General features: G+C 41.9%; 1 protein-coding gene across 1 annotated transcript in view; it reads left to right on the top strand.

Moving 5' to 3' along the window:
* The window catches only part of ITGBL1 (integrin subunit beta like 1), a 186,936-nt gene that overhangs the window by 161,174 nt on the left and 1,254 nt on the right, over positions 1-24,508 (top strand). The window contains exons 9-10 of the mRNA XM_072135499.1: positions 7,464-7,610; positions 19,045-19,158. Of these exons, the coding sequence (XP_071991600.1) occupies positions 7,464-7,610; positions 19,045-19,158 (261 nt within the window). The remainder of the gene's footprint in view (positions 1-7,463; positions 7,611-19,044; positions 19,159-24,508) is intronic.

Below are 24,508 nucleotides of genomic sequence, written 5' to 3'. Positions count from 1 at the left end.
TGGCGCATTATCCTGCTGAAAGTTGCCATCAGATGTTGGGTACATTGTGGTCATAAAGGGATGGACATGGTCAGCAACAATACTCAGGTAGGCTGTGGCGTTGCAACGATGCTCAATTGGTACCAAGGGGCCCAAAGAGTGCCAAGAAAATATTCCCCACACCATGACACCACCACCACCAGCCTGAACCGTTGATACAAGGCAGGATGGATCCATGCTTTCATGTTGTTGACGGCAAATTCTGACCCTACCATCCGAATGTCGCAGCAGAAATAGAGACTCATCAGACCAGGCAACGTTTTTCCAATCTTCTACTGTCCAATTTCGATGAGCTTGTGAAAATTGTAGCCTCAGTTTCCTGTTCTTAGCTGAAAGGAGTGGCACCCGGTGTGGTCTTCTGCTGCTGTAGCCCATCTGCCTCAAAGTTCGACGTACTGTGCGTTCAGAGATGCTCTTCTGCCTACCTTGGTTGTAACGGGTGGCGATTTGAGTCACTGTTGCCTTTCTATTAGCTCGAACCAGCTCGAACTAGCTCGAACTAGCCCATTCTCCTCTGACCTCTGGCATCAACAAGGCATTTCTGCCCACAGAACTGCCGCTCACTGGATGTTTTTTCTTTTTCGGACCATTCTCTGTAAACCCTAGAGTTGGTTGTGCGTGAAAATCCCAGTAGATCAGCAGTTTCTGAAATACTCAGAGTTGCTGCCATGTGATTAGAAATTAAGTGTTAACGAGCAGTTGGACAGGTGTACCTAATAAAGTGGCAGGTGAGTGTGATATATATATATATATTACATAAAGCTGTGTGTATGTATGTATGTCCACTAAAGGAATCTGTACCATCACGTTTACAGTCACCAAATTATGCACAGCCGCCCTCTGTGACTCAGGGAACGTCTTAGACCAGGTTTTGACCTGAAATATTCACCCCGCGCTTTCCAAAATCCACTTATTAACCACCACAGGAGCCAGTGTCTGCTGCTGTGGCGTTTAGAGGCTGAGCTGTGATTGGTTGCTGTTCTGATATGAGATCTGAGCTGTGATTGATTACTATAAGCAATGAATATAAGATGCTTATGTGTGAGGTAAGATCGATAGGGATACGGAGATAGGGGGAGATTTATCAGAAGTGTCTGATTTAAAACTGTTCCAGTTGCCCATGGAAACCAATCAGAAATCAGCTGTAATTTTATAAACAGCTGTGCAAAAATTAAACTTGAGCTCTGATTGGTTGCATTGGCCAACTTGAGCACTTTTGCTCTCAGACGCTTTTGATATCTCTCCACAGAAAAAGTGACGGACAGACAGTCTCTGGAATGAGATTGCCCGAGACAGACAGTCTCTGGAATGTGAGTGTCCGAGACCCCGTCAGTCACTGGAATGAGCGTGAGAGTGCCTGAGACCCGACAGTCACTGGAATGACAATGCTTGAGACCCCCACAGTCACTGAAAGACACTGCCAGAGACAGACAGTCACTGGAATGAGACTGCCAGAGACAGGCAGTCACTGGAATGAGATTTCGAGAGACAACTAGCCACTGAAAGAGACTGCCAGAAACACAGTCACTGGAATGAGAGTGCCAGAAACAGACAGTCACTGGAATGAGAGTGCCCGAGATAGACAGTCACTGGAATGTGAGTGCCCGAGACAGACAGGTACTGGAATGTGAGTGCCTGAGACAGTCAGTCTCTGGAATAAAAGTCCCCAAGACAGACAGTCTCTGGAATGAGAGTGCCGAGACAGACAGTCACTGGAATAAGAGTCTGCCAGAGACAGCCACTGAAAGAGACTGCCAGAGACACAGTCACTGGAGGGAGGCTGCCAGAAACAGACAGTCAGTGACAGAGACAGACAGAAACAGCCTGAGGCAGTCTATAGATAAGTAAAAAATTCAATTTTGTTATAGCTAGAAGCAGTTATTGATTTTCCCGGGCAACGCCGGGAGCTATAGCCAGCATATATACATAAACTGTATATATTTATATACACTGGATAACAGATTCCTGCAACGTTTGTTGAAAGGTTGGATTTGCTTTAAAGATAATCTCACCGGTTTAACCAATAAAAAATCTTCTCTAAAGTCATATGCAATTGAACAGAGAGTCAAGTTTAAAAAGCTGGCGTGTCACTTTAGATGCCCCTTTGTTCCATTCTACAGTAACTAGAGACATTAAGCATATTAAAGATAAGAATCTCATCTTTCAAATCTGGTTTGTGGTTCTGTGAGATACAGGAAGTTAAAAAAGGCAGGAATTGGATTGTTACCTGCATTCCCACCTATTTTTTTTTTCATTTCATTGCCATGACAGCCCCACCTGGAGTCATGGAGGTTGGGACAGGAAGTCGAGAGTCCCTAGCAACCCCTAAGGCGGTGCAGGCACTGACGGGCTCTCTTGGTCTCCAGATCCTGGTAGCTGGCTCAGCATCATCTCCTTCCAGCAGTCCTCAGGGGCTAATGCAGGAGACCTCAGATGACGGGGCTTGGTTGACTCGGCAGCCACGGGTCTCCTGTCACTCCAATAAAGCTCTGGCCTGTGGATGAAGGGGTGCCACTGAAGCAATACAGTTGGGGACGGCGGTCACATATGCTGGTTCCAGATGGTCCCTGCGTGCACCCAATCCGGTCTGAATTCGGCGCCAGACTGGAAACAGTATAGCGCTGGACCGGAAGTGGTGAGGAAAATCTGCCAAATTTGAAATTTCCAATGCTAAAGGTTAGAAGACGCCGGGGTAAGTGTGGTTTCTCTATATAAGCGGGGAATCATTTTGATCTGAGGCCTTTTGGTTTCCTTTGGTATTGTTCCTCTTCAATACAGTAATGGCGGACAAGGCTGATGAGAATTTACAGGCCCTGGTCAGTGAGTACCTTTGACTTGTATCTAATGTATATTTCTGTACTGATGGTGTTTGTACAGAGTAGCTTTTTAAGCTTAGCAAATTTTTTCCAAGGAGAAAGAGAAAGGAAAAGGAGAAGGAAAAAAAGAAGGAAAAGGAGGATAAAGAAGGAAATCCATCAAAGTCAGTTAACAAATCCAAATTTTGGATCAATGTACAAAGTTATTATGTCCGGCATGCATGGCAAATCCTTTTTAATGGAAGACTTAAAATCTATGATCACCTCTGCCAAGTCTCTCTCCTCTCTCTGCCCATAACCTCCTAGGAAAATATGCAAAGTTTTCCAGTATGGGATAAGAAAAACCACTCCTCTCTTAGCTACCTTGTAAGGCAGCTCCCTTGACATCAAGCATGACTTACAAAGAGGCCTTATGACATGATACGGGATTAAAACCAAACCAGTTTATCTTTTTCAGAAGGAACAGACTCCTCTTTGTAGGTCATGCTTTCCGGACCAGATATTTAAGCTTTTTACCGCATAGTGTGGATAATTACTTAATGCACACACACTTCCTTCAGCATAGGGCCCCGGGCGGGTGTCTGTTTTGTTCCTATGGAGATTCCTGCGTTCCTGTGATTCCTGTGTGCCAGTCCGTTCCTGTGGTCCTACGTTCCTGTGTGTCAGTCCGTTCCTGTGGTCCTGCGTTCCTGTGTGCCAGTCCATTCCTGTGGTCCTGTGTTCCTGTGTGCCAGTCCGTTCCTGTGGTCCTCCATACCTCCGTGCCAGCTCCTGCGATTCCTGACGTGAGTCCTGTGTGCCTTCCTGTGCTATTCTCCTGCCGTCACTTAGAGTATAGACTGTCTCCTGTGTTACTACCTTGGCAGCCACCGTGGGCTAGTCGCACCTGTGGAGTGACCTGGTGGTTACTCACCGCAGCAAGTCCATCCTGCTTTGCGGTGGGCTCTGGTGAACACCGGGTTCCACTTAGGCTCCGGTCCCAGGTCGGCTAGTACCACCTCCTGCGGTGGTCCAGAGGGGCCACAGACTCCCAGTCATGACAGTACGATTCGGCCATGGACCCCGCCAAGGAGCCACGTCAGATACTGGCAGAACTTTCCAGTGTTGTCGCCCGGCAGTCGCAGCAGATTGCTGCCCAAGGAGAACTTTTAGGCCAAGTCGCTTCCACTCTCCAACAGCTGCTTGACTCTCGACCTCAGCATCAGGTCCCCGTGGCTACTCCTGCGGCAGTTCCAGCAACTACCTTTGCGGTTTCTTCTGTCATTCCGGCTAGTTCATCTGCACCTGAGCCTAGGCTGAAACTCTCTATGCCTAATAAATATGATGGCGACCCCAAACAGTGCAGATGATTCATCACCCTGTGTTTGCTGCATATGGAGTTAAGGTCTTCTCAGTTGGCCAGTGAGCGCTCCAAGGTGGCATTCATCATCAGCCTCCTCACCAGGAAGGCTCTGGCCGGGGCCACTCCTCTGTGGGACAGGAATGATCCAGTTACAGCTACCCATACCAACTTCCTGGCAGAGTTTCGGTCGGTGTTTGAGGAACCAGCACGAGCCTCCTCAGCGGAAACAGCGCTACTGAACCTACGCCAAGGAGACTCAACTGTGGGTGAATACGCTGTTCAGTTCCGCACCTTGGCATCTGAACTCTGTTGGAGCTAGGCGGCCTTATGTGGGATTTTTAAGAAAGGACTGTCCTCTCGGGTATAGGATGCGTTGGCTGCCCGTGACTTGCCGGCAACACTGGGTGGTCTTATCACCTTGGCCACTCGGATTGATGTGCGGTTTTTGGAACGAGCTGAAGAGTTGCGGCACGAGCGTTCTCTTGTCCGGCTTCCCCGTTTGCCTCGGATGGCCCCGGTCTTCCAGAATCCGCTCCAGCCTCCGGTTGCACAGTCTGCAGGGGAGTCTATGCAGGTTGACAGAGCTCGACTTTCGCCTGCAGAACGATCCAGACGTTTCCAAGAAAACCTTTGTCTGTACTGTGCCAGCCCCAAGCATCACATCGGGGCTTGTCCAGTCCGACCTCAATGTCCGGGAAACGCCAGCACCTAGGGCTTCTGGGAGAGGCGTCCCTAGGTGTGAATTCAGCTTCTCCACGTCTGACTGTTCCCGTGCTCCTCCGTGTCAGTACTGGTCCTCCCGTGCAAGTCTCAGCATTCCTGGACTCTGGTTCCGCGGGGAACTTTGTGGATGTCGCTCTGGTCTCCCGGCACCACATTCCGGTGGTTCCCCTCAGGTCTCTGCTATTCATTTTCTCTGTAAGCGGACAGCTTCTTTCCGATCCGGTCCGTTACCGCAAGGAACCTATCCATCTTCAAGTTGGAGTCCTTCACCAAGAAAGTCTGGTCTTCTATGTCCTGCCTCGCTCCACATCAGCTATTCTTCTGGGTCTTCCTTGGCTCCAACTTCATGCTCGGTCCTCATTTGGAAAACTTGTGAGATCCTGCAATGGGGCCCGGAATGCCAATCTCGATGCATGGTGGCATCACTCCAGGTCCTGACCTCTTCTGCATCTTCCAGGCTGCCATGTCGGAATACATCAAGGGGAATCTGCAGAGAGGTTTCATACGCAAGTCCTCCTCTCCGGCCGGTGCAGGTTTCTTCTTTGTTACCAAGAAGGACGGCTCCTTACGTCCCTGTATCGACTATCGAGGGCTGAACAAGATCACGGTTAAAAACCGCTACCTTCTACCATTGATTACAGAACTCTTTGATCGCCTACGCGGTTCCAGGGTATTCTCCAAGTTGGATCGTCGGGGTCCTCATAATCCCATCCGGATCCCATCCGGATCCGGCGCAGGGAGGTACGCGCTCGGCGCTTACCATGCGCGCGACCGTGCACGCGGCTACATAGGAAGTGAAGGAGAGCCGCGTACCTCCCGAGCGCCGGCTATAAAGTTTAAAAACAAAATAAGCTCCGGCACCAGCTCACCCTGAGCTGGTGCTCGGTATTTCCATCTGAAACTTGCCACTTCAAGTGGTAGGTTTCCTTTAAGTTTCTTCCTGCTCTCTATGATAAAAAAAAACTTTTTCCAATTTACAGTTTTCCAACTGTAAAGTCACAGTTCAAAACAGATGGAGAGATTCTTTACCATGACGAAAGGGAAATTCTCATTAAAAGCAGACTGCAAAATATCCTGAAAGCCTGTCATGACAACGCAATTTGTGGTTGTCAGTTTGAGATAAAATATTTACCAAAATCTCTGTCCATTATTAGAGAATAAAGAACAATGTCTACCAATATGTGAAAGCCTGTCAAAAATGTTTCGTCATAAATTCCAAAATCAACAATGAAGCTCCACCACTTAGTAGTATGGCAGTGCCTGGAAAAGAATTAAGCTTAGTTGGGACACTCTCATTAGGGGCAAGAGTTTGTGTACTCATTATCGATGAAGACAATCCACAACCTCCTGTGTCCCTCCATTTCTCTGTCAGCAGCTATTATTCACTTTTCTGGCTGCAGCTTTTCAATTTTGTGCTTTCTCCTGCCCTATTCAGGTAACCTATAGACTATCAGCTGTTAATCACTCTATTTAACCCCTTACCGACATGTGATGTAATACTACGTCACATGCGGGGTGCGGGTGCATGGAGAGGGCTGACGGGCTGAGCCTTCTCCATAGCCAGTAAGTCTTTGCTGCATAGTGCAGCAAAGGCTTACTGGTAACACCCACAATCGGTGCCAGCCAGCGAAGCTGCCGGTGGCTTAAAAAAATGGTAGCGCATAGGTGCTGCCATTTTTCCCAGGATCGTCGCTCCCTGCCCTGTCATCGGGGAGCGGCGATCCATCGCCATTACAGCCTTCGGTCTTCCCAAGACCCGAGGCTGCTTTGTGTTAACCCTTTCATTACACTGTGCTACCAGCACATTGGAATGAATGAGGAGGAAAATCCCCATATACTGCCGTACTGTAGTATGGCAGTATATGGTAGGATCGATCAGACAACCTAGGGTTAAAGTACCCACTTTCCCTAGAACTGATATAAATATAAATAAACAGTAATAATCATAAACACATTAGGTATCAATGTCCCGATCTACGTTTAACCAGGTAACGTAAAATAGCGCCCAGAATCAAAAATTTAACTTTTTTGACATTTTAACAAATAAATGTCATCTTTACCCTGCCAGATATTTCTCCTGGTTGTGTGAACAAAATTTTTAAAGCATGTATAACATGGAAGCAATGAATTTGATGTTCGGGTTTGCTCACTAAGTGAAGTTTGCCAGATTATTGAATCCTGGTGCACAGTCTTCAATTATCATTCGTACCCTGCACTGCTTGGGAAGTGTGCACCACACTTATTACCACATATTCTAATAGGACTCTGTGGGTAATGTCATACTCTGTATGACTAAAAACCTTAGTTGGTGTTAGACTACCAGCTCCATCCATAAATGCTGGTTGTCTGGTTGCTATACTATAAGCCCCACATAATGGCACTGATTGCTTGGGAACAAAGATTCTAACTGTCTATGGATTAGCAACTGTTAGGAGGACAAGGTTTGGAAAGTGTGGAGGTGGTGAAAGGTCCCATTTAAAGCAGGGTAAGCTAAGTACCATAGCCAATTCTTAACTGTGTGTCTATTATTTATGATTTCATAGAACACGGCACTTGTTCCTGTGGTCGATGTATTTGTGAGGCTGGCTGGTTTGGAAAACTGTGCCAACATGAAAGAAAATGCAATATGACAGAGGAAGAAAGCAAGAGCCAGTGTGAATCATCGGATGGGATCCTGTGCTCTGGGAAAGGTACGTGCTTACAATGTAGCACAAATGCATCAGTAATTGTACTGTCAATCAAATGTTTCTTTGCAAAACATAATGTGAATGAACACTTTTATTTTTGGACCTTTGCTCCATGTCTTTTGTATCTCTTCTCGGCAATAGTAGACATACAGTACACAGATACTATAGAATCGGAGCTTGTTCCGATTCACTGGGTGTACAAGAAGTGACAAAAGGTTTCAATAATATATATTTCATTTAGATGTTATCTTTGAAATAGGAATTCTTTGGAAACAGTGGCAATGGAGCACAATGAGTTGAGATGATTGTAGACAATGTACAGAAAACTTGACTTGATATGTGTCAGTGACTTATCACTACTGCAAGCAAATCATGTCCCTCATTCTTTGTATACACAGACAACTCAGTGTCACAGTTAAGTCTGCATTATCTTTTCTTTAGAAACTAGATTGGATGTTGACACTGGGGGTCATATCCCATAAGCATCATAACATTTGTCAGTGTGCAATGAAATATACAATATGCATGCTGCCTTTATAATGGTTATATATAAAGCAAATCTTGTGTCTGTATGCATTATGGGATTGTGGTCAGGCAGTAGGCGTTCTCCTTATGGAGAGATTGCCAATTAATGCCACCTTAAAGGTGGGATTTGGGATTGTGACAATTTTTATACAGAAGCACATTGGACTGTCATGTGTTTCTGATGGTGCAAAAGTTGTCAGACCCAGGAGCCTTAGGTGGCACTTTTCCTCATGTGAGACCAGTTTTTCTGCCTTTCTGCCTCATCTAAGCATTTGCATTAAAATATGCTAACCTAGCTTCCTGACAGACTCCTTTGATGAATCCCAGGGTTGGCTTTGATTTTTATGCATTTAAAAAAGAAAATGTGTGTTGTCTGTTGCTCACTTACTCCTTAGCTCTCAGCCCCCACCTTTCTGCTCCTGTATAGCTCCTGCCTATAGCTCCAACAGGGAAAGAGCTCATAGCCTGGTGAGCTGACATCAGTGGGGGAGGAAGGAGCTGCAAAGGAGCAGAAAGGTGGGGGCTGAGAGCTGAGGAATGGGTGAACATCACAGACACATGTTTTTTTAATGCATTCAAATCAAAGCCCAACCCCTAGGACTACTAAGAGTATTTTAGAGGAGTGCCAGATAAGTTAAAACATATTGTAATGCAAATGCTTACAGAAGGCATAAAGACGTATTTGCAAAAGAGGTACCTGGTGACAGGTTTCCTTTAATACAGCCTGGAAAGCCCTTCGGTATAAACCCAGGTTTTAGACACCTAAAGGCCTTTAGGTCTTCTCTATTGGCATTTTCTGTTGTAACTTTTAAATGTGTTTTTCTTGATTATTTTCTGTTCAATCAAATTTTCTTGATTATTTTCTAAAGTCTTTCTACTGCTCTTGCCATTTTTTTAAATAATGGCCATGTAAATGGCACAGTGTTGGAAGCAGGGATGCTATAGCCTTTAGTCTAGTTGAGCCTTTTGCCTCAGGCAGCACCATCTGCAGCAAGATTGTGGCACCATCAGGGAAGCAGTCACATGCTACAAATAGAATGGCGACCTGGGATGGAGTGGCCCCAGGCAGCAGAAAGTTCAGGTTCACCACCAGTTGAAACCTATGCCACCTAGTAGCTGGCCTAGATTCCTCCTTAGGTGCACTCACTGTCAAAGCAGTGATTCAAATTTATGATGAGTCATATACCTCGTCATAAATCAGGCACATCCTTTGGTGCCAATCTTTATACGTGTCTTTATTTTGTGGACCAAAATATAATTCTACCTTGTCACTTTGCATGCCCAAAATCCTTAATGACATTGTAATGATTCTGCTCATAATGTCCTGGACAATACAGCAGGGGGGACAAATGACAGCCTATGCAGTCTCTCCCAGGATAGACACCAAATTTGACTTAAAAAAACAAACATATTTAATAAATATATTTAACCATTCACTATTTAAGGGTTAAATCACTTTGTACAATGCAAAGCTTGTATCGTGTTTAAAGGGCAATTCATATAAGCAAACCACAAAATTAAGGTCAAACTCCAAGTTTGTACATTTTTCATGTTTGATAGCTATTTTCACGGAGCATAACTCATTAGCTAATGAGTCAGTAATTAGTTCTCAGCAAAAGGTTCCAGATAAGGTATCATCAACACAGACAGATGATAAGAGGATTCCGGGAATTGCTTTGGAACTGATACAATTATAATCTACAGCTATTACATATTTGTCAACATCTGTCATTACAAGAACATGAACACTTTTTTCAGGTTTACATTGGACTTTGAATATAAAAGTAGGTAAACATGTTAAGCTCAGCAAAATTTCCAGATATACAGATGGAGCAGAACTCCTGAATATTTGTTAGTTTGGGCATTATAAAAACTCACGTTTACCTGTACTTCTTTGTGGAACTAGAGGGATTACATAGTGATGAGAAAATAAATTGTGTAAAATAGCAAAAGGAGCTCTGCTACATCTGTTGCAGCAATTATTTCTTGGTTGAGCAATAAACTACTTTAATCTGGGAAGCTTCAAAAACATTAAAATAAATATTGAGCTCTTTTGCATGGGCTAGGATTACATCTGTTTGGGCTTTATGTTTATGGGATGAAACACTTTGCTTAGCATATGTCTTCAACACACAGAGTGTGCAAGAGGCTTATAAAGGTGTGGAAAAATGGTGCAAAGTAAGATTTTTTTAAGGAAGAAGTTAATCATTTAATTTAATTATCAATTAACAAAATTGAAAATAAATGAACAATTTATGCCCCCAATAACCATCAGAAGCCCTTCCTCGCTAAAGTCCTTTCCAAATTGTACTCGACCCAGAATGAAATACTTTTACTAGGGGGTTATTTCAATACTATTTTTTCAGACACTGCGGACTGCCTGACCCATCCTGCACGTCCAACGTCACAGAGTGTGAAATCACTCGCACTACGTTTCCGTCAATTAATTCGTAAGCATTCCCTGTATGACCTATGGCGGGTAAATAATCCTACCGCCAAAGAATACACCTTCTACTCCCAACCCCATAGAACTCATTCTAGGATTAATTCTTTTTTTGGTAACTACCCTGCCCTAAAAGCCATGCATTTGGCAACTATAGGCCACATTACATGGTCCGATCACGCCCCGGTCGTCATTGATATACAATTAGAGGATGCTCTTTCTAAAACAACGCACTGGCGGCTAAATGATACACTTTTAACATCAGTACCTTCTAGGGAAACTTTGCGGACAGTCTTGGTTAACTATTTTAAGGAGAACACCCCGACAGCACCTTCAGTACCGATTTTATGGGAAGCACATAAGACGGTCTTTAGAGGAGAGGCAATATCATTGGCTTCCAAATTAAAAAAAAGATAGACTTTTGAATTATTCTAAATTTAAACAGCAATTACGCCAAGCGGAGAGGGATTACACGTCTCACCCCACACATTCCCTACTTAGGAAAATCTTAGTGTTCCGATCAAGGATAAGAGAGCTAGACCTGTTGGATGTTGAACACATGCTCAAATTCTCCAAACGTAGGTTCTACGAATTTGGGAATAAAGCGCACACGATGCTGGCTCACCAGTTACGAAATAAGATGGTTAACCAGACACCATATCACCCACTAAGATTGCTGAGCTTTTTCACTCTTATTACTCTAACCTCTATTCACTGCCATCCACGCTCCCTTTCTCATCCCCTGAACGGCGAATAAAACTAGATCAGCATCTCTCTCAATGTTCTCTACCCCGTTTAACTACAGAGGCCCTAACCCAATTAAACAGAGTAATAACACCAGAAGAGATAGAGGAAGTGGTAAAAGATTTTCCGGGAAATAAGGCTCCAGGCCCGGACAGATTTTCTTTCCTTTATTACAAGACTTTTTTGCCACTTCTTTTACCTCACATGGTGGAACTGTTTAACAAATTTCTTAAAGGCGAGGCGATCCCTCAAACAATGTTGGCGTCGCATATCACGGTTATCCCTAAGCAAGGAAAAGACCCCTCAGAATGCTCCAGCTATAGGCCTATTAGCTTGTTAAATGCAGATCTTAAGATCTTTACTAAACTTCTGGCTAACAGATTAAGTGAATTGTTCCCGCACCTTATACATAAGGACCAAGTGGGGTTTGTCCGGTATAGACAGGCAGGCGATAACGCTCGCCGCACCATTGATCTGATAGATCTGGTGCAGAAAACCAAATCAGAAGCCTTGGTGTTGAGTCTTGATGCTGAAAAAGCATTTGACCATTTAAATTGGCCTTACATGTTCCGGACATTAACCCACTTTGGTTTCCGCGGACCGTTTCTGAATGCCCTGTCCAACCTCTATTCTTTTCCTACAGCACAAATTAGATTACTGCACGCCTATTCGAATTCCCTGACGATTAATAATGGCACTCGTAAAGGCTGTCCTCTATCCCTTTTATTATATGTTTTAAGCATTGAGCCCCTGGCAGCATATATCAGAAACAACCCAGACATTAAGGGTATTCAGGTGCGGGAAAACAGTTTAAAATAGCTTTGTTCGCGAATGATGTGCTCCTCACTATCACTGACCCCCTCATATCGCTCCCGAATCTAAACACTGCAATCAAAGAATATAGTAATATCTCTGGATACAAAATTAATCAGACTAAGTCAGAAGCATTACCAGTACATTTATCTCCTACATTATTACGTTCTTTGGAGGACAACGTTCATTATACTTGGAACTTGACCTCCATAAAATACCTGGGGATAAAACTTACCCCATCGTATAACTCACTATACAAAGAAAACTTTCACCGCTTAATTCAGGATTTGAGGAGGCAGTTACAAAGCTGGTGTACTCTAAACCTCTCTATGCTAGGTAAAATAGCGGCTATAAAAATGTCAATACTCCCTAGATTTTTATATCTTTTTGAAACACTTCCAGTGAGGGTGCCAGTTAGCACTCTGAGGCAAATTCAATAACTGTTCTTGGATTTTATATGGAATTCCAAGAGACATAGGATTTCAAAAACAGTCTTAACAGCACCTAAGTCACGAGGGGGTCTGGGACTTCCCGAAATAACGGTGTACTACTATGCTACTCATCTAAGACACATAGTATCCTGGACTTCATTGGCAGCCTTCAACAAGTGGACAGAAATTGAAAAGCTCTGGTTAGCTCCCGCCCATCCCGCAGCATTGATATGCGGGCCACCGTCGGAAATCCCTACACATTCCCTTTTGGGTCCCATAGCGTTTACCAGAGACGTTTGGAGAAGATGTTGCATGCGAATATTCTCTAGCTACCTTGAAGTCACCTCTTACCCCGTTTTTATATACACCGGGTCTACCCCAAAGTCTCAAACCTGACTTTGTGAGTTTTTGGAGGCCAATGAAAATTTTTCAGATTAAGGACCTAACACATCCAACTACCGAGAATCTCCTTAAGCTATCAGGCCTTAGTAGTGCATCAGATCAGTTTGCCCCTGCCGCAAATACGTACCCACAGATTTACCAATATTGTATGTCTATACTACAATCTCCCATAATACCAGACCTTACAGAATTCGAGCGGATCTGTCTTAGGGGTTCGGCATCTAGAGGGCTTATCTCGGATTTATATGTCTTGCTCATGGCCCAGACATATCCGGATTCTGGTAAACATGCGTACATGACTAAATGGGAGGACAGGCTGGGCAGGGCACTTTCGATATTGGATTGGAAAAAGATATGGGATAAGGCCCCAAAAGGCTCTCTATCGACTATATACAAAACCAGTATAAAATTTTGATGCACTGGTATCATACCCTGGCGCCAAAATGGATCCAAACATCCCAGATATCTACTGGAGGTGTAATGCCCCAGGGGCCACCTTATACCACGTCTTTTGGGAATGTGGGGCTATTCAATCATTTTGGGAGAGGGTCCGATTAGTAATAGAAAGGGTACTGGAGATAAGTTTGAGTAGGGACCCAATCGTGTTTTTGTTGGGGCTTCCTTCCCCTGAGATAGCTAAATTGCAGATAAAACTGCTCCTCCATATTTTGTGTTTTTATACGGACAAGTTCTTCAAAATCTGGTCCCCTTGGGACACTGTCGGAGACAACTACCTATGTCTTAACTATTAGATTCTCCATTTAGGAATGGGATCCATGGATATGATATGTTTTGTTTTGTGTTGACATTTAATGTGTTAATAGGTTGGACCTTTGGTCCCTTTTTATTTCTTCTCTGTATATTGTTCTCACATAAGGTAATACAACAAAGGAGATTGGGATCGAATGAAAGACTTTATTCCTTTTTCTCATAAGAATTGGACTTTGCTCCTTACTAACTACTTAGCCATTTAAATTTTGTTCGATTTCTACACCACCTACAAGAGGTCCTGCGTGACCTAACTATTACTTTATGTATTAATGTGCGGTATATGCCTACACCAATCTGGTAATACTGTGTTCTACTGCTTGAGCATGATTGTTTGTAACTTTTCTTTTGGAAAAATAAAAACGTAAGTTGAAAAAAAAAGAAAATAAATGAACAAAAGAGAAATCTGCATCAGATCTTGCCTTCAGTTTTTTCTTGGCATTTTGACATTTTTTTTATTTAAAGGAAGGTTCCAAACTTCTTGGAGAATTAGGCACTGATCTTTGGATGTAGACTTTGTCAAATTCTTATGTCTCTTCAGGTAAACGCAAATAGACCTCATGATCACAAATCCCTTAGGGGTATTTGATTACTTTAGAATTCTTTGTCTATTTTACACCTACACATTCAAAGGGAACCTATCACCAGAACAGTGTTTTTTGGTTCCCCTATGTCTCTACAGTCAATACCTGTAAAGAGTTTTTATCAGATTTCTGCCTTTTTTCTTTCAAACCATTACTCACTTATATAAGACTTTACCTGGCTCCCTGCCTCTGCATGTCCCTGGTCCCCTGGGTGTTGACATCCTTGCTCAAAGTAAGTACGCCTCCTCCGCAAACGGCTGGTCCTACACAAATTTGAATTTTAAATCCCCTCCCTCCTCTACATTGCTCCTTGCCTTCGCCTCTTTGCATGCTCTGGTGGACAGAGCAAATGACCCTCCCGCTTGCACAGTCAGCATCTGATTGCGGACATGCGCAGATAGAGTGGAAACCGCCGGTGCTTCTCCACTCCTATATAAGCATGCGCCGTGTCCAGCATAGGGTTGGTAGACAGTGAAGCAGAAGCAGGCACACATACGTCGTAGCGAGTTGCATTGACATCTCACTGCCTAGAAAACCTTTGCTCAAAGCGTTGCATAAACAGGTCAGAGAGAGGATACATGGAGGTGAAGGCATAGAGCAATGTAAAGGAGGGAGACGTGAGGGGTTTTTAATTCAAAATCGAGGAGGACGAGCTGTTTGTGGAGGAGCCGTACTTACTTTGAACAAGCATGACCAAGACCCGGGGACCAGGGACACAAGCAGGGAGGGAGCCAGGTAAAATTGCAGGTTTTCTGAAAAAGTCATATGTGGTGTTAAAAGGGGTTCTGCATTACAAGGTAATAAGAGGGTGGAATATGTAAATGTTCTAGTTCATGAGTAGAGGGGCCAATTAGAAAATTTGCTATGGAGTCAAGGCTTTCCTAGTTACACCCCTGCTTCTACTTTAAATATATCATAATGTAATTCTTTTTTTTTTTTTACCATTGTTATTCTGAATAATGAAAAGTTTCTCAATTGGGAAGCTATTGGGCACATAATTTTAGTGAGTGACATAGTGTCACAAAGGTCATCTGATGACACACATGCCAGACTATTTCAAATTATACATCTACTATCCCATTTATTCTGAACAAAAAGAAGACTGCTCTGTGATTAAACTACAGGAACTGGAAGTTCAAAGTAACAAAGAATGATGCTAAGGGGTAAAATTATATTTGGCTTATGTGACAGTGGCTGGAGGATAGGCACTTGTGAGAAGATAATTTAATCTGAAACAAGGCAATGAGCATTTGCATAGCAGCAGACGCTTACAAAGAACAAACCAACGTAATAACAAAAGGTTATAATATACTATGAATCTAAAGTGGATGTGATCTATGCATGCAGTGATTCATACTCCAAACAAATATAGGAAGCGAAAATAGAACAAAATGAAAACTCATTAACACTTAGAGGACAGTTTTAGCCTTCAGAACCAGGCCCGTTTTAACTATTTTTTAGTCAGCCAAAATAATTTGCTTATAATTTATTGGTGGAATTCTTTCCAGAAAGAAAGAAGATAAACAAAAATGTAGGTAGATCTATATAGATCTAGATTTAGGTGACCTACTAAATATATCTTTAACCAAAACTCATCCCTCCCTCCCTGTGCATCTCCGGTGCGCTCCTGCTACTGCTTCTGCCGTTCATGGGAACTCTGCGTATGTGTAGTAGCTCTGGCATCAGTGCCGACACGCACCCGCATAGCAGCCTTTAAGTTTAATTTCTTTTTTATAATATACTCTATGGCATAAATAAAATGTTACCTTTATCCTGGTTGATTTGGATGATACCTACAATTTAGATTGGACTCAAAGAAAAAGAGCAGCACTCCAGTATGTTGAAGAGCCAAAGTGATTGGTGTTCCTCTTTATTCCAGAACAAAGTAAATGACAGCAACGTTTCAGCTCAACATGAGCCTTTTTCTAGCCACTTGACAGTGTGGGGAATAGATATATACAGGTGATTCCCTACTTAAAGACACCCGACTTACAGACGGACCTCTCTGACCACTGTGACCTCTGGTGAAGCTCCCTGGATGCTTTACTATAGTCCCACATAGCAATGATCAGCTATAAGGTGTCTGTTATAAAGCTTTATTGATAATTTTTGGTCCAATTAAAGCAAAAATGTTTTGAAACTCCAATTGTCACTGGGGCAAAAAAAAAAAAAAATTGCCCATAACTACAATTATAAAATATACAGTTCTGACTTATATACACATTTAACTTAAGAACAAACCTATAGAACGTATCTTGTATGTAACCCGGGGGCTGCCTGTATATACAACACATGATCACAAGAGATCCATCCCCTTAATTAACACATTACATGCCAAAAAGCTTACATAGTCAGTGTAAAATTTATAAAATACATAATCCTAAGAGGTGCATCACATAGTTTCATGTAGTAAATCCATATATTAAAGTGCCTGTGCTTGACATATTTCATCATCATCATTCGTATGATTATATAGTGCAAATGTGATAAAGTGCTAAATAAAGTATTAAAAACAATCCATTAGATAAAATGCAAGACTGTATAACCATCCACTCCATTGAAAATGTGTCTGAACACGCAAGCTAAGGGAGGGAGAATGCGCATTCTCATGACATCACCAAGATTAAAGGGAGATGCAACGCTGGAGCGTATGTAATAAGGTATGTATCGTGCTCGAACATATTGTGGAGTGAATACACATTATAAATGAGCAGTGATTCGATAAAGATACCTATATATAGGTTCAATATGAGGCACTAGTTAACGGGGAGTGTATAATCATATAAAATATAAAGGTTAACCTGTGAAGGTTTGCAAAGGGATAGAGACAACCCCTTTTTAATGGGCAGACAGAATCCCAAATAGGTGTCCCCTGGATCGCCGTTACTAAATCTCTGTAATGGCCATCCTGCAACAATCTCCCCCCGCCCCACATAATGCTGCGTAATATTGCTGCTTCTTGCTACCCTATAAATACAGCAACTGTATTTATTTTTAATGTCCTGGCAAAGGTTGTCACTCAAGATTTTAAGGTGCTTGTTTTTGGGGTCACTATCCTATTTTTGTTGGTTAAAATAGGCTTCTGGCCTGTGTGTAATCCATACATAAAAATATGTATCACCTGTCTGTTTGGGTAGAGGTTAATGGTAGACGTAAGCGGATCCGAAGTCGGATTCAGGTTAGTTATTCTGGTTCGCCCAACAGACCTGGACATATTGCCGGATTGGTGGCCTAACAACCAATGTGCCAATTGACAACCCTAACAACTAACCATGGCTATGATTTGGAACCTGAACGCTGGCCCAGAACCAAACCGGCAGGTTACCCATCTCTAGTTATAGGGTCATTATGTGCATTGAAATACACTTCGACCCTATGTGTAATACATCCATAAAACATATAAAATGTTTGTTTTGGTTTTGTGGTCATGATGCTGCAATGGCTATGACCAGTTATCTGTGGGTGTGAGAATAAGACAAACAGACAGACTGACAGACATACAGGGAGACAGGGAAAACAGAACCATCTCTTTCACTGCCCCCCACAGCATTCCAATCATCTTTATTATTTATAGTGAAATCCTGGGACTGCCCCTCACAATCTACATACACATGTCATAGGACACAAGAGAACACATGTCCTTCAAATAAAGCTTATGATAAAGCTAGAATGTGCCACTAATTAAAAAGATAGTCTAGTGAGAGAGGAAGAGTCTTGCAGAGTCCAGCTACAGGTGTCATTCAAAGAGCTGTTTAATGTCTATTCCTGGCAGAGGACATTTCAGACACATGGCAATAACTGTGTTCAAATACACTTCTTCCAATTATTAATTAATTTGCATTCACAGTCAGTATCCACATTTTTTGCATTCAAGTATGCTTCTTTCCTGTGTGTTAAGCACAGAAAATTTGTCACTTGTCTATTGAAAATGTATTTTGATTATCCCCATTTTGGGGGAAATACTCTTCTGGCCTGTGTGTAATACATTCAGAAAACTAGTACAGGCAGTTCCCGGAATATGTACAAGATAGGTTCCATAGGTTTGTACTTAAGTTGAATTTGGATCATTTCAGCCTGGGACTAAAGTACAGCATTCAGAGAACTTCACCAGGGGTCACAGTGGGCACAGGGGGCCGTCTTTAACCCAGGGGGTCATCTGTAAGTCAGGTGTTCTTAAATAGGGGGCTGCCTATATTTTAAAAATATTCCTTGTTTTCAACATAACATCTTAAGAGTGTAATTTGAAAGCACAATGGGAAAAATGTATCAATCCAATTAATTGGCACCAAAATACTCTCTAAAATACTTTGTGCAATGCTTTCTTGACATAATACTAGTATGACAAAGGGGGCATGACTTTTCAGCAGAAAAGGTGATGTAAACTATGATAAATCTCCCCCATCAACTTTACAATACACACATATTAGGTGGCTGCTTTAAAAAAGTTGCAAACGAGGCTTGGTTTTCTTTGTTCCATCTAGAAAAACCTATTTGCATATTTCCCAGAATTACCTAATGGAACATCAATGGCTATAAGTCTCTACTCTACTGCAAGGCGGCCTTGATCGGCAAACTCTCCGTAAGGAGAACTCTTACTCCCTCACCCTAATACACACATAGACACTCACAAAAAATATAAATAGTTGATATGAACTCTATTCCATAAATGAATAATTCTGCCATGTATTATTTTGTTTTCTTCAACTAATGGCTATTTATGTTTTCAGGTTCTTGCCACTGTGGAAAGTGCATCTGTTCACCACAGGACTGGTATGTTTCAGGGGAATTCTGCGAATGTGATGACAGGGACTGTGACAAACATGATGGCCTTATTTGCACAGGTAAACAGAATGTTAGATGCAATTGCTGTTTTTGTCAAGAAAGACACTTGTTCACATTGTTGAACTTCTTCTAGGATCCAAATAAAATATTCTGAATATGAGACTTGTTTTCAAGATCCAAAATGTGACCTGGTTTGCTTTTACAAGTGTGAAGTAATAAATCATAAACTTACGTATTTTAGGCAGAAACATCACAAAAATATATCAAAGACTCCAAAGATATTTCTTGTTTTTTTTAAGCATTATTATTAACCCCTAGGCGCACCAGGACGTTATAGTACGTCCCAGTGGCTAGATACTTAGTGCACCAGGACGCACTATAACGTCCTGCTTCTGGCACCGGCTCACGAACGGTACCAGAAGCAGCGGCTGTCAGCTGTCTATTACAGCTGTAACCGCGCTTTCCCCCTATGGATCGGATCCCCCATGCCGCTTACTGGGGAATCCGATCCTCTTCTGGGCAGCTCCGAGGACTGGCATGTGCCCCGGAGCTGCCCGCTCACCCTGCCAGTCAGACCCCTTCCGGGTCTGACTGCAAACTGTCTGAGCATGCGCAAGCATGCTCAGACAGTTTACACTGCTCTACAATAAAATAGTATTGTAGAGCAGTGTATTGAACTTAAACCAGCGATCAGAGCATTGCTGGTTTAAGTTCAAGTATGTATAAGTAAAAACATGCAAACACACTTAACACTACACATTATAATAAATAAAAAATAAATACCGTATATTCCGGTGTATAAGACGACCTGGTGTATAAGACGACTCCCCTACTTTCCTGTTAAAATATAGAGTTTAAGATATATTCTCCGTATAAGACTACCCTTTTTCCAACGCATACAAAACACCGGTAAAAATTAAAATTATGCCCCCCTACAGAAGCCATAATTAATGTCCTGCCCCCCCTCAGTAGCCATACTTAAGACCTCAGCAGCCCCGGCGCAGGCAGACGCGTCACATAGCCTGCGTCAGCGAAAGTGATGGTTGTCGACGGCGGGTAAGTAGTGTGAGGTGGGTGGGACGGGATGCGGATCGGGGGCCCGTTCTAATTTTGAATTATGACAGCTCCGGGCCCTCCCTGATCCAGCGCACGGACCAGATGCAGAACAGTCCGTGCGCTGTAACAGGCAGGCCCGCGGCTGTCACAATTCAAAACATCTGCCCGCTGTGCTGCGCCGAGTTATCAGCGCAGCGCAGGGGTCAGGTGCGGGCCTCTGACTGACCGGCAGTGGAGCTTCGGTGGATCGCGGGAAAGGTGAGAAACATTACCGGCGTATAAGACGACCCCAGACTGGACAGAAGATTTTTAAGTCTTCAAAAGTCGTCTTATACGCCGGTATATACGGTACATAAAAATATAAGCCCCTAAAATGTCACTTTCCCATAAAAACACTTAATAAAGTATAAAAAACATAAAAACACAAAAAACCCCCCGCATATTTGGTATTTCCACGTCCGTAACAATCTGCATAATAAAACAGAATCATTACAAAACCCGCACGGTAAACGCCAGAGGAAAAAAACGCAAAAACGTTCCGAAAAAAGATCATTTAGAATTAATACCCTATAAAAAATGCTCTAAAAAGTGATTTTAAAAATGTTATGCACTCTAAAATAAGCCCACTCAAAAGAACAACTGTTCTCACAAAAAATAAGCTCCTAACCAGATTTGTCAGCCAAAAAATAAAAAAGTTATGCATATGACAAGATGTTGATGCTAAAATGAATAAGATTTTCTCCAAATTAGTTTTTATTCATTTATTCAGTACAATTGAATAAAATACACAAAACCCCCACATATTTGGTATCCCTGCGTCTGTAACAATCTGCATAATAAAACAGAATCATTATTGGATCTGCAAAGTGAACCCCGTAAAAAACACCTCAAAAACTCTCTCTAAAAAAAGGTGATTTTTTTTATTAATGCCCTTCAAAAATGCTCTAAAAAGTGATTTTAAAAAGTTACGCAATGTAAAATAAGACCACTAAAAAGAACAATCATTCTCGCAAAAAATACGCCCTTAAACAGATTTGTGAGGTGAAAAATAAAAAAGTATGCATATGAAAGACGGTGATGCTAAAATTAACAACAATTTTGCCAAATGACTTTTTATTCAGTAAAAATGGGAAAAAATAAAAAAATATATATAAATGAAGTATTTTCGTAATCGTGGCGACCCATAGAATAAAAATAATATACTATTTTCATGGTATGGTTAACGGCCAAAAAAAAAACATTGATTTTCATTTCCTCCACCCACAAAGAGTTAATTAAATCTCACCAATTAGCTATAGATGCCCCCAAAAATTATAGCCTGTACAATGTGACATAGCAAATCTGATCTGGATGGCGCTTCCTTCCCTTCTATGCCCAGCTGTGCGCTCATACAGCAGGTTACCAGCACATATGGGGTATCCGTGTACTCGGGAGAGATTGGGTATCAAACTTTGTGGAGACTTTTTTCATTTAATCCATTGTAAATGTTTAATTTTCCACCCAAAATGAGTATATTGTCAAAAAATATTACAATTTGCAGACTGCACCTCCATTTTGTTTTAACCCCTTTAAAACACGTAAAGGGTTAACAAACTTCTTAAAAGTGTTTTTTCATACGTTGAGGCGTGTAGTTTCCACAATGGGGTCATTTATGAGTCTCACTATTATTTAGGCCTCTCAGTGTCAATTAGAAGTGGAGCAGGTCCATCTAAATATGGGTATTGGTGATTTTACAAAAAATGTGAAAAATGATACCTAAATTCTGAGCCTCATAACATTCTAGTAAAATATGAGGAATCTTAAAAAACCATGCCAACATAAAGCAGACATTTGGGAAATGTAAGTTATGAATTTATTTGGGTGCTATGACTATCTGCATCAAAAGTAGAGAATTTAGAACGTTGAAAATAAAGAATTTTTCCAAATTTTTGCCACATTTAGTTTTTTTTCATAACTAAATGCAAAAGATTTCATCCAAATTTTTAAACTATTTTGAAGTACTATGTGTCACGAGAAAACAGTCTCAAAATCCCCTGGATATCTCATAGCGTTCACATGCTATAACTACTTATAGTGACACAGGCCAGATTTGAAAAATGGGGCCGCGTCCTTTAGGCCAAAAGAGGCTGAGTCCCGTAGGGGTTGCGTTTATTGTGGCCATAAACGTTATCATTCAGTTAATTAGATGGCAATAGCCTATGGTGATTCTTCAGTTCTTTTGGACCGGCGGAAATATAACCCATTAGTTGTAACAATTCTAAACGATACTTATAGCATAGTCCCCATTGCTACTCATCATATCATCAAAGCTTGACATATAACATTGCTTAGACTTTAAATTCAACATAACATTTAAGTTTCTCTATTTGCTCCCAGCAATACAATTGTGCATGAATCATTTGGCTAAATGTACATTCTGTGCTGTCATGGCAATGATTATTTCCCTCTGATGATGGCACAGGGGACAATGATTCTTGATAAGATGACGACATAAAGAAATAACATCTGCAATCGGTACCAGCACCACTCACAGGTGATGGTTACGGGTGTTTAATGAAATATGAAGCAAACATCCAGGCTGTATGTAGAGGGCCCAGCCCATGAGCACCCATAAGGAGTTAAATAACAAAGGAGGAATGCACTGCGTACCCCTCTCCAGCACTCCATTTCAGCATTGCACCACCCAACACTGATGGCGTATGTTTGTATGCAGAGGCTCAGCCGTTACATGGTGGCGCTCACTACAATAGCTACTGCATGCTGTAGCAGGTGCATGCACTGTGAACATGATGTCACAGCTAAGAATCTGTATACAACCAGAATGATGAAGACAAGTATAGCATTTTTTTTATTTTTTTGACATACCCCCAGCCCTATATTTAAAAACTCCAGGCAACTCATTTACAGGGAACTTGTCATGAGAAATTGGCCTAATAAACCACTACCAGTCTGTTGTCAAGCAGCTGAGCAGCTTCTAGATGATGTTTCTTTCATAGCCTAGTGTGGTCGCATAATCCAGATCATCAACATTGAATTGAGATGTAAATTGATTTTATGAAGTCAAGGAGGTGGAGAGTTTAACACTGAAGTCAAGCTTCCCCTGCCTTAGAGCGTGCCCTTTACTGTAATTGATGGTCTTGCGTCCACGGACATCATTGATCAGATCTACTGAAGTCCGGTCAATGATGTCATGATGGCAAGAGGTATTCAGTGGCAGGGAGAGCTTGACTTCAGTGTTTAACTCTCCACCTCCCTGACTTTATACATCTAACTTACATCTCACTTGAAAGTTGATTTTCTGGATGATGTCACCAAGCTGGGCCATGACAACTATTTTAATAAATGGAGATTGGATGGCTTTACATTAAACAGATATTTTTATGCAGATTTTTGCTGCTATAACCAGACACAACGATGACGAATTTGTAAGGAATTTTTTAATTTGGACTCTATGCAAAGTTACTAATGTCTAGATACAGAGTCTAGTGAAAATTTGGCTGCATACCAGTTCAGTAATACTAGTATGCTGCGCATCATTTTCCTTTATGGCAGTTGAAGTATTTATAGTGCGCTGTCACAGCAATAAGTTAAGCATTTCTGTATTTTCTATGGTGCGTATGTGTGATTGATAAACTTCCTATGTTTCACCATTCAGAATTTTTTGTGTTTTAGATTCTGTATTTTTATAAGATGTCTTTTCTTGATTTCATGTAAAATCATAACAGTGAGATTGACAGTATATAATTTTAGTATTGTTCAGTGTAGACATTTAGAGGCATGACAAGGCTGAGGAAGGTGTAGATATTACAGATATATGTCACTATATGGTTTGAACTAGAAAGTGAAAAAGGGAAGATAAAAGAACAATACTTACCTACCAATCTTCTGTAATATTTTTAGGTTGTGACTTAATTAAAACAATGATAAATGTTTTAAAAGATATCTACCAGATCTATTGATGGTAGATGTCCAGCACTTACATGCTCATTTCTTAATGCGCTTTGGAGCTTTTTTAGTGAATAAAGAAAGGGCATATTTACAAAGATAAAGACTTTTTAAAAATTAATAAATGATCCAGAGGGGAACACTCTGACACACCTGACTACCTCTTGGCATCACTGGATATTAATTTATGTATGCCCCGTGATGTAACACTACCTCCTGCTCCTGCCCAAGGAGCTACGAGAGCGCTCCCGCCCCACATTCTGCAAGCCCCCGCTCTTCTGACATCATCAGTTGGCTCTTTATGCACGAAAAACAGTATAAAGAAACAGATAAAGATAAAGTTGACAGACAATAAATAATGCTTTATCCATGCTGCATCCTATACTGATCCTGAGTTTTAGCCTGTAT

The sequence above is a fragment of the Engystomops pustulosus genome, chromosome 2, assembly GCF_040894005.1.
Source record: "Engystomops pustulosus chromosome 2, aEngPut4.maternal, whole genome shotgun sequence".
NCBI lineage: Eukaryota > Metazoa > Chordata > Amphibia > Anura > Leptodactylidae > Engystomops > Engystomops pustulosus.
This window is presented reverse-complemented; position numbering and strand designations above follow the sequence as displayed.